The sequence below is a fragment of the Peromyscus maniculatus genome, chromosome 1 (genome assembly GCF_049852395.1).
Source record: "Peromyscus maniculatus bairdii isolate BWxNUB_F1_BW_parent chromosome 1, HU_Pman_BW_mat_3.1, whole genome shotgun sequence".
NCBI lineage: Eukaryota > Metazoa > Chordata > Mammalia > Rodentia > Cricetidae > Peromyscus > Peromyscus maniculatus.
The window spans coordinates 113,840,349-113,850,978 of record NC_134852.1 but is presented as its reverse complement, the minus strand read 5'-3'; the positions used below and the strand labels follow the sequence as shown (position 1 = coordinate 113,850,978).

Here is a 10,630-nt window from a genome sequence, read left to right as displayed (position 1 = left end):
TGTTAGTGTCTGAAACCTGGAGCCATGACCGGCTGCATATCTTCCAGAGAAACGCAGATTCCAACGTGTAAATGTGCCACCATACACTCAAGCTGGGACACATTCAAACCTGGCAGAGCTCCCAGGCTGCTGAATGCCACAAGGAAAAGTGACAAGTTAACAGCCAATCGGGCCGCTCACGGTGCAGACGTAGGATGGACCAGGCCCGGGCCTATGGTTCGTCGATTCCGGCGCTGTGGGCGGGCCCTGGAGTTTTCACGGAAGTCACCGGGTGCTGCTCCTACCTAGGCCGCCGAGCTCGGGCTGGGCTCCGCAGCTTCCCGCAGGTGAGCAGGTGAGCGCCCTGCCGCACCTGATGCTGCGGACTAGGCGGCTGGAGCGCGGCATCTCCACGGCGGGCTACCCTACGCAGAGAGAAGGAGGCGGCAGCCAGGGATCTTTGGAAGACACAGGTCCTTGCACTCCTTAACCCAGCCCAATACCCTGGGGACCTGGTGAGCGCCCAAAGGTCAGGAAGGCGCTGTCTGCCGCCCTTCCCCGACCCTCGGGTGCCAAGTCTGAGCCCTCTGCCCCTCAGCTCCAACTTCCCGGATATTGCCAGGCTCTGCTCCCTCCCTCTGCTCCCTAGGCACTATGGAAGCACCCTTGGGTGCATCATTTTGACATTGTAAAACGATTTGCCAACTACCAAGTTCATGCTGGAGAACCACACTATCCATAAAAATCGCATAAAGAAAATTAAGTTTACAGTTTTGTGTTGGGCCGTATCCATAGTGTCCTTGGCTGCAAGTTGAACATGCCTGAGCGGTTAATGGTTTTAAGACTTGAACCAAGTAATTCATGTGTGATAAAAGCAAATGTTCTGTTGGAGAAAGACATCTATTTATCCCCAGATCTCTGATGGCTTTCCCATGTTTATGTCTTTTTGAGGCCATGTGTAGAAATAGCATGCTGCCACCACTTTTCCTGGTTTATCATTTCTGTTTCTTTACCTCACTTTCCTACAGCCAATATCTTCCAAATTTTCAACTGCTACTTTTGGTTCTTCTGTTGCTCTTTGTGCTTTTGATATCAAAGCAGCGTGTGCCACGCACATGCACGCGCGCGCGCGCACCACACACACACACACACACACACACACACACACACACACACACATTGCCTTAGATGAAGATATTAACACTTCTACTATCAACTGGATCTCAACATTTACATTTAATTCTCGTGAATGTAACAAATATTGAGGCCCTGCTCTTGGCATCAAGAATACAGTGAACAAAACAGAAGATATCTCTGTAATTTAAATTTATCATGACATTAGGAATATCGTGAAAAAAAACACAATATGCATAGTCAATACCTAGTGTGAGAATTAAGGCAAACAAACTTGCAGTAATTGATGTCAACCGTAGGATCATGGAAACAGTTCCAGTTAGAACAGCATGACCGGAAATAGGGTAAAATGAGCAGACATGGGTCCAGGATCCCTCCAGTTGAGCTCATATAGGGCTTGCGATGAACCACAGTAGGCCTTTGAGTTCGGTATCTGCAGAACTGGACCTTAGGGTCTGGATCTCATGGTTTGGTGGTAACAGTGGAAACAGAAGAACAGGAAGCAGGGAAGGGGTGAGAAAGAATGACCTGCTGATGGCCGCATTAAGTCCTGCAGACTTTCTGTCCTGGTGCCTCCAAAATGCCCTTCTGCATGACTAAACACAGTGATTTCTTCCTCTCTGTCTTTGAATTTGTCTTATACCCTGAAGCTGGGGAAGATAGGTGGTTTTCTCAAAGGAGAATAATAGAAACCTGGTACAAGAACCTGCAAAATGAGAATAATGGTTTCTATCATGGATTGTGAAATAAACCAACATTATGCATGTAAAGTGCACAGAGCCATGCCTGGCACATACTAGATACTCAAGAGTGTTTCCTAGGAACTGGAGAGGTGGCTCAGTGGTTAAGGGCACTGGCTACTTTTCCAGAGGTCCTGAGTTCAATTCCCAGCAACCATGTGGTGGCTCACAATCATCTGTAATGAGATCTGGTGCCCTTTTCTGGCCTGTAGGCAAACATGCAGGCAGAACACTGTATACATAATAAATAAATAAATATATTTTTTAAAAGAGTGTTTCCTATTAGTTTGCTTTATTTTCAGTTACCTAATAAACTATAAATGCATTTGGGGTTTAGGAACTATTCTCTAACCCTGATGTAATCATTTGGCAGGCATGTATTCAGCAGTTATTTGCCTGGTAGGCACTATTTAGGTCCTGAAGATGCAGCAGTATTTAAAGTCAATATGATTCTCCCCTTACATAGCCTATCTAGCAGCACAAACTTACAAGGTGAGTTAATAAATATTACCAAGAATGCCAAGAAGCCTGCCACTGGCCATTCAAGCTCATACATGTGGCCTGGGCAATAATCACCCATATACATCAATATATCCTTAAGTGATCCTTGCTTTCTCTTCCAAGGGATGTGATCTCCCCTCTGCTTTCTCATGTGCAGCACTACGTGCTGAGGAGAGTGTCTTGTTACGTTGGTCAGTCATGGAAATGTCATGCAGGAGAGGCAGACAGTGATCTACAGGACACAGTGAAAGAACTGCTATTACACTTTCACTTTACACATCAGTGTGCAAAGTAAGAAAAACTGAGCAGCTAGACAATGAGCGTCTGGCATTTGTGGTTTTGCACCTTGAAGACTATAACTGTACACCAAAGGCATCCCAGGGGAAGGCTGACAGTATTTTGTGGCCTTTTTCTGAATGTTGGAACATCACATCTTGTATTAACTTGCCCTAGTCCAAGAGAGAATATGTTGATTTCCGTAGCATGATTAGAGTGGGAACAGTAGGGTACAATAAACTCAGGAGAATCAGAATTGAACAAATAAATAAAGATTTCTCCAAATCCACTCTCTTAGCCATTCCTACCCTACTTGTGCCTTCTGTGGTGTGAACAATGTTGCCCAATAATAGCTTCAGTGGACACCAGTGCCTATTATACATGGCCAATGAAGGTTCTAAAATAAGTGTATTCTTATCAATCACTGATTTTGATGTGGGGGGAGAACTTACTGTTGCTACCTTTTCCTCTTGATTTCTCTTATTTTTCTTTTGCTTTTTGCAGTCTTTATTCATGTTCTGAGACTGTTGTTAGATGGAACCATGGATCCTGCAGCGTTAATGGAAGCCATTGTGGAAGAAATGAACTGTCCTATCTGTATGACCTTCCTCAGGGAGCCTGTGAGCATCAACTGTGGCCACACTTTCTGCCACAGCTGTCTCTCTGGACTCTGGAAGCTCTCAGGAGAATCCCAGGACTTGGGCTACACCTGTCCACTTTGTCGAGCTCCCGCGCAGCCAAGGAAACTGCGTCCCAATTGGCAGCTGGCCAGTGTTGTAGATAAGGTCCGCCTGCTAGGCTTCTGTATGGAAATGGGACTGCAGACTGATGTGTGTAATCTCCACAAGGAACAGCTGACGGTGTTCTGTAAAGAGGATGATGTGGTAACCTGCAAGGCCTGTCACCAGTCCTCAGAGTACGAAGCCCACACTGTTGCGCCCATAAAGGATGTTGCCTGGGAATATAAGGTAGGCAATAGAACCTGGCCATGCCAGCCTTTCCTCTGCCTCTCATTTGGCCATCTCTGTATCAGAAGCCTGAACTTGAGAGCTGAGTCCCTTCACCCCTGATGGCTACAGATCTTTGCATCTAATATTCTGAACTACATCCTTTCCTTTATTCATAACCACCTTTGATTTCCTTCTCTTCCATTTCCTCTGCATCCCATCTCAAACCTTAACATGGGGATGACTAACCAGAGGGTAAGTTTAGTGTTGAGAACTTGAAGCAGACCCTTGATTTCCACTGGGGTTCTACATGACTTGAATGAGTTTACATATGATGACTGTTATTTATTAGTCAAGAACCTACTAACTTCCCCCTACTAGGGCCACATATTGTTACTTGACATTAGCTGAATCATTTTAACCTCTTCATTTCATAAACACATCTCAGGCTTAGTAATGTTGGATCCTGATACATTATTTTGGAGCTGGAAAGGACCATAAATGAGTCACTTAGGATGGATGCTCCAGGTGCCAGGCATGCTTTGTACTAATCATGTATTAGCACTCACAGTATCCATATTGTCAGGTCTTTTCTGACTAGGTTAAACTAGTTAAAGAGAGATAAAAGGCTGGAATAGAGAGCTTGTTCTTTGGCTAGGGCTCTGTTTCCCACACTTTGGGGTAAGCCAGCTCAGTCTCACGCACTGCTTCTTTGTCTTAACCATTGTGACTAGCTTCCAGGCCCCACCTTGCTCTTTTCTCAGATGTGCATGAGTGATCTTGTTCTGCCTTAATTCTCTTTCTTCAAGTTATGATTAAAATGTAAGAATATATGGCAGACCCTCTGAATAAGCATTTTTCTCTACAGGACAGATATCTAAAACATTAAAGGTATGTATATATTTTGTTTTGAAAGTTTTAGAACAAGGAGGGAATGCTAACATAGAGGTTAAGATCTTGGTTAATTCCCAGCCCTGTCATTTACTAGCTGGGTGACCTTGGATGGGTCACTTTCTGAGCCTCAGTTCTCCTGTCTATAAAGTGGTGATGACACTACACCTGGGGAATGTGTTTGTACTAGTTATTTTTCTTGCTGCGGTCATCAAACACCTGGCGAGAAGCCATGTAAGGGAGAAGCGGTTTGTTTTGGCTCACAGTTCAAAGGGATCCAGGGCATCGTGGTGGGAAAATCACAGTGACAAGAGCAATAGGCAACTGGTCCCATGACATCTGTAGTTAGGAAGGGTGAACAGGAAGTGAGACCAGGCCATAAACCTCCAGGCCTGCCCCACAGTGATCTACTTTCTCCACCCAAGCTCTATTTCCTAAAGTTTCCTGCAACCTTCCCTAACCCATCACCAGCTGAGGACCAGGTCTTCTTACACATGACCTATGGAGGACGTTTCCCATTCAAACCGCAGCAGTGTTAGTGCATGTGCAGTGCTTGAACCGTGTCTGGTACTTTATGATTCTTTAACAAAAAGGTTACTCTTATCAGATTAAAAGGAAATAGCTAGCTACTTCTGGCTTTCCCGTAAGAATCTTTTGCATCACTTTCCTAGGAAAGTGTCTAACCTTTATTGAGTACCTGAGCTACCCAAGGAGCTTCCTGAATTCCAGCTCTCATTTGATAAGTATAGGGTAAGACTCAAGATTCTGCCATGCCGATGCTCCTGGCCTTGGAGCACATTTTCAGCAGCAAGGTTCTGGGAAATAATAGGGAAGAAAATTAATGAGAATAAAATTAGTCATGGGTAGGAAAGTCCAAAGTCTTCAAGTTCTAGAAAGTCTAGCTATAGACCTTTACAGACACCTGGGAACTATGGGAGTTAAAATGATTCTCAACCCAAAGAGCTTCCCTGGGTGCCACATGGGCAGTCTGTGCCTTCTGTGGCATTCAGTTTTCTCTTAGCATTTATACCAGCCTGTTGCCTGAGGAACATTGATCACACTCATGAGCTTCTTGTCTCTTGCAGTGGAAACTCCAGGAAGCTCTGGAACTTCTAAGGAAAGAACAGGAAGAAGCCTGGAAGCTGGAAGTCAGCGAGAAGGAGCGAGTTGCCAACTGGAAGGCAGGTTGCACTTGAGAAAGGGGCTCACGGCGTCCTTCTCTTCCAGAGCTGACAGTGGAGGCTGCCTCATATCTGTGAGACAGAGCCTTCCGCTTTCCCTTTACTTAAGGCCACATAACTTTTCAGGCCCAGCTAATAGGTTGTGAGGTAGCAGTCGCCCGTTATCTCACATCTTCATGTATGAGGAAGGAACAGTGGCGCGCACACGAGCTGGTGGGAGTGTGGCTTGTAGAGTGTCGGTCAAGCACAATGTCTGTTTCACTTTGCCTAGCGACAGCAGAGCTGCTAAGACTTCGGTTACCTAAATATTAGAAAACCACCTCTGAAGTATATCTGAAGCCAAGAGGCATGAAACTCTCAGAACTTTTGATCAGGAGACAGTAACATCAAAGTGGCCTAAAATGGTACAATAAGCTTAAAAACATCAACAAGAAGAAAAACTACCCAACAGTGTAGTTAACATCCTTAGTAAACATCAGTGTAACCTTCCAGCTGCTACTCTGAAAATGGAAGGTAGTTCTCATCCTATCATACCAAGATAATATCCTGTACCAGGATGGTGGTGCATGCCTATAAACCAGCCCTTGAGAGGCAAAGGCAGAGAATTGCTACAACTTTAAGTCCTACTTGGTCTACATAGTGAATAAGAGTCCAGTAGGGCTATAAACTGGAACCCTGTCTCAAGAAAAAAGCAAGGTAGCACCCTAGATCCTACTGGGGCTGATAGAGTAGAACAGATTAAATGTCACTCATCCAGAAATGTGAAATCCAAAATGCTCCAAAATCCAAAAGTGTCTTATAACCAACATGGTACCAAAAATAGAAGAAAGTTCCACCTAATGATAGGTCACACTCAGAATGCAAGCACAGTAAAATTATTTTATAAAATTACCTTCAGGTTATATGTACAAAATATATGGGAAGCATAAGTGAAATTCATATTCAGACTCATTGCCAAAATCCCTTTATATACATAAAATCTCAAGTCCGGGAAAATTCCAAGTCTGAAATACTCTGTTCCCACTCATTATATGTAAGAAAATACTCTACCTGTGAAAAGGACCAGAAACTATGCCCTGAGGCTGTGGGGAGTCAGGAAGATAGGAAGACTGGATCCTTTGTCTTTGCCTCCATAGCACCCAGTAAATGGTCATACCAAAGCATTTCCACAGTGTGCGTTCCCACATGTTAGTGTCCTCCATCCCACAGCACCCTTACACTGAAAGGATTCCACTCTTGACTCCACAGACACAGATGGAAACACGGAAGCAGAACATCCTACGGGAGTTTGGAAAATATCGGCAGTTATTGAAGGAAAAAGAGCTGCCGTGTCTGCAGGTGGACGAGGAGGCAGCTGCAGCTCAGGCTAGCCTAGAGCAGGAGGAGAGGGAGACAGCCAACAAACTGGAGTTGAGGCACGACAAGATCATCCAGCAGAGCCAGACCCTGTGCAGGATGATTGTGGAGCTGGAAGAGAGATCCCAGAGACCAGTGCGCTGGATGCTGCAGGTGAGTAGCAGCAGCCTTTCCTGGCACACCTGAGTGAGAACTGAAGATAGGCGGGGACTCCAGGGCAGAGTGTTCACTGGTTCTTCATGGGGCCTGTCATCATACTGCCCACCAGCTGAGGCTCCTGTAGCCTTCGGCTGATGCCTGCTGTCCCCTTCCTCTTCGTAGGGTAGATGACCTGACCCTTCATATCTCATAGGACAGAGCATCCACCCAGCAAAGAGTAGAGGGACACCAGGTACTTATTCTGATAGTTTGACAGCATTCCAGTCCCTTCCATCCTGGCCCTCTCAAGATGGACCCCAAAGCTGTTCATTCAGCCAGGCCACATCTGCTCTGTTGCCCTCTCATAAGCTTCTCCACAGCCTCAAAGTCCGTGTCTCCCTTTCAGAAAGCCCCTCTTGGCATTTGTGTCTGTCTAGTCTCGCTGAGGCACAGCACACTCATGTGCTACATTTTTTTTTCTCCTTCTAGGGTGTTCAGGAAGCCTTAAATAGGTATGTTCCCATCCTCAGAGCCTCCATGACACTCTGCAGGGGACAGAGAGGACTGGCCAGAGCCAAAATTAGAGATGGAATACAGACTGAGTACCTACAGAAAGCGGATGCTGACTCCCCATCTTACATTACATTGGCTAAAGAAGATTTGTTGACCTCTCCTTTTTTGCACCTAATCAAACTCATTTCAGGTATTACCAATAAGAATTTAAGAAAAGCTGAAGTATGTTATTTCATGTAACTAGTCCAAGAAGATGGCACATGAGGCTTTCGGCACAGGGCATCAGCCATTCTCCTTGGCAGCCCATCTCCTCCTCTTCCTCTGTCCTAATGCTTAGCCTTCCCCACAACAGGAAGTTGTGAGCATTAACTCTCTGTCACAAACAGTCTACAGCTCATCAAGCCAGCATCCCACCTCTGCCCTGCTGAGCAGGGGACTCTGGCTGACTGGCTCTGGCCAAGCCACTCTTCCCTGAACTAAGGTAAGGAGGCTTCGGGGACAGAGCTAAGACTCCTTGGGTCCAAAACACACCCTCTTCTGCAGGAGCAAATCTTGGAGCCTGGAGCAGCCAGAACCAATCTCCTTGGAGCTGAAGACAGACTGTCGTGTGCTGGGACTAAGAGAGATCTTGAAGACATATGCAGGTATTCGATGCTTGGGGATTGGGATGGGCAGTGGGAGGGACTCCACCCATAGAGATAAAATGGCTCAGTGTTGTCTGGGTGTGTCATCTAGCCTCACCCGACCCATCGCTGAGAGCTCTGTCTTCATCAGAGTACCTACACTCTTTCCCCACTCCCCCCTTGTTTGGCATCAATGTTTCCACCAGGATCTTTTTTTTCCTAGTCGATGTGCGCCTCGATCCAGACACAGCTTACTCCCGCCTTGTCGTGTCCAAGGACAGAAAAAGTGTGCACTATGGAGACACCGAGCAGAACCTGCCTGACAATCCTGAGAGATTTTACCGCTATAACATTGTCTTGGGCAGCCAGTGCATCTCCTCGGGCCGGCACTATTGGGAGGTGGAGGTTGGAGACAGGTCTGAGTGGGGCCTGGGAGTGTGTATGGAAAATGTAGACCGGAAGGAGGCGGTCTGTCTGTCCCCCGACTATGGCTTCTGGGTGATAAGGCTGAGGAAGGGAACAGAGTACCGGGCAGGCACCAATGAGTACCCCCTCTTGCCCTTGTCAGTTCCGCCGCACCGGGTAGGAATCTTCCTGGATTATGAGGCCCATGAGATCTCCTTCTACAATGTGACTGATGGCGGCTCCCACATTTTTACTTTCCCCCACTGTCCCTTCCCTGGCCGCCTCCTGCCCTATTTTAGCCCATGCTACAGTATTGTCCCCAACACCACCCCCCTCACCATTTGTTCCCTGGATGGGGAAGACTAGGAGAGCCACCATCCTAGCCTAACATTGGAATTTGCCCTGGGACACGGGGCTGCTGGAGGATGCTACCATTGATAAGCATACCCCTGAACCCAGCTTAGAACCTACGGGCCCCTTGGCCTGACCTCATGGTATCTTGCTGTTACACCAAACTGTCGGTACCTCTCACAGAAAAGCAGTCCCCGTCAGATAAGCATTGTGACCCATGATGGAAACATGACAGGGATGGTGGACTTTGTCCATTCTGCAGATCACAACCCTCCTCACTGGCTCCCTAACCGTGTGCCAATGATGAAATGATTGCAGACTCCAGAAAAGAGTTTAAATGAGGTTTCCCAATGAGACAAAATAATAATGTACATGTCCAGAGCTGATAGTCCTGGTGAAAGGGTGTTTCACATGAGGCTTGCTGCTACCAAACAAACCCCAAGCCCGAAACTAGAGAGGCACACAGTCTGTGCTTTCCCAGAGCACAATGCAGGACTCACCCACAATGCAGTATCCTCACCTTACCACCTCCCTGAACTTGAGGGCGGGTGGATCTGTGTCCTGGGCCTGTCTTTTCTCTAAGGGGCAGGATCAGAAAAGTTGGGGGCCTCGGTGTTTATTTTTACTTTATGGATGAGGAAACTGAAACAGCCTTAAGTTGTTTCCTACAGAGATTTTGGAGGTGAGATTTTAAAGGTTATAAATGATTTTCATATTCAAATGAAACAAAGTCAACAAACACCTCACAGATCACAAATCAGAGTGATTCTTTACATTCGGGTCTGAAACGTGTTTGAGAGGATTTGGGTGTCCTCTTTGGAAAAGTGGCTCTAATCGGGTTTAAAATAGCATATCCTACCTCACCAGTTCATTGTAAAGTCACAAAATCTATCCCCTACTTGTGTTCTCTGTAGAGAGAGGAGGGCAAACAATAGATTCTGCATGTGGCAACCATCCACCTTTGCCCCAGGCAGCCAGAACCTTCATATCAGCACCTTTGCTCCTTAGGGCCCCTCCCAGCAGTCTAGAGCCCTTTAAACAAAAAGATGGCCATGTCACACTGTGTCACAAGGGCACACTGACATGTGGCCACAGAGGTATATCATGTATCTGGTTACATGTGTTTGTCTCTGGGTTAGAGTGAGGTCTGTGACCCTAAAATCAAAAACGAGATATTAGCAGGGAAGAAGAAATAAAGTCAACAGGAAGGAAGGAAAGCCCATCCAGCAGCTAGTTGGTGTTACATTAGTATCTTCTGATGCCATCAGCGGAGTCTACATGGTTCTTGTAACTGTGTAACATTCTCTTTGAAGGTGTAGGGGAGAGAAATGTGGGGAGAGAATCCCACTAAACAAAAGTCAACCTAGTCAGATGAAAGGAATAATGAACAGGAATTAAGATTGTACACGGAACTGTTGCTGTAGAGTGGCTGTTATGTCATGGAGAGTTGTACAAAAATAGCCCACAAGTGACAAAATTGGGATGTGGGAAAATTGTTGGCTCTGTCTATGGGAAGGGACCAATTGTACGTTGCCTCCATGTTTCCAAGTTTGTAAGCTATTGCACATACAAGTTAAATGAAAGTATTGAACATA

The 10,630-nt window shown here is 46.2% G+C and overlaps 1 protein-coding gene across 5 annotated transcripts; it reads left to right on the top strand.

The window, feature by feature from the left end:
• The first annotated feature begins 226 nt into the window (after positions 1-226).
• On the top strand, positions 227-10,630 carry Trim68 (tripartite motif containing 68). Of its 5 annotated transcripts, none has more exons than XM_042280998.2 (7): positions 227-334; positions 3,135-3,598; positions 5,554-5,649; positions 6,898-7,158; positions 7,633-7,655; positions 8,200-8,300; positions 8,503-10,630. In XM_042280998.2, exons 2-7 carry the CDS (start codon positions 3,173-3,175, stop codon positions 9,048-9,050), a joined length of 1,455 nt encoding a protein of 484 aa, XP_042136932.1. In that variant the 5' UTR covers positions 227-334; positions 3,135-3,172; the 3' UTR covers positions 9,051-10,630. The 5 variants fall into 5 exon arrangements, with proteins under 5 accessions (XP_042136932.1, XP_015842340.1, XP_015842342.1 ...); XM_015986854.3 differs by having other exon boundaries at positions 244-326; XM_006993330.4 differs by having other exon boundaries at positions 255-452.

Bases quoted from the DNA above. Each gene is read 5' to 3' on its own strand.
- Trim68 (XM_006993330.4), top strand. From the start codon at position 356: ATGCTGCGGACTAGGCGGCTGGAGCGCGGCATCTCCACGGCGGGCTAC. The intron at 7,656-8,199 runs GTATGTTCCCAT...CCTCTTCTGCAG, and splicing joins GTTCAGGAAGCCTTAAATAG to GAGCAAATCTTGGAGCCTGG. The intron at 8,301-8,502 runs GTATTCGATGCT...TTTTTTTCCTAG, and splicing joins GATCTTGAAGACATATGCAG to TCGATGTGCGCCTCGATCCA.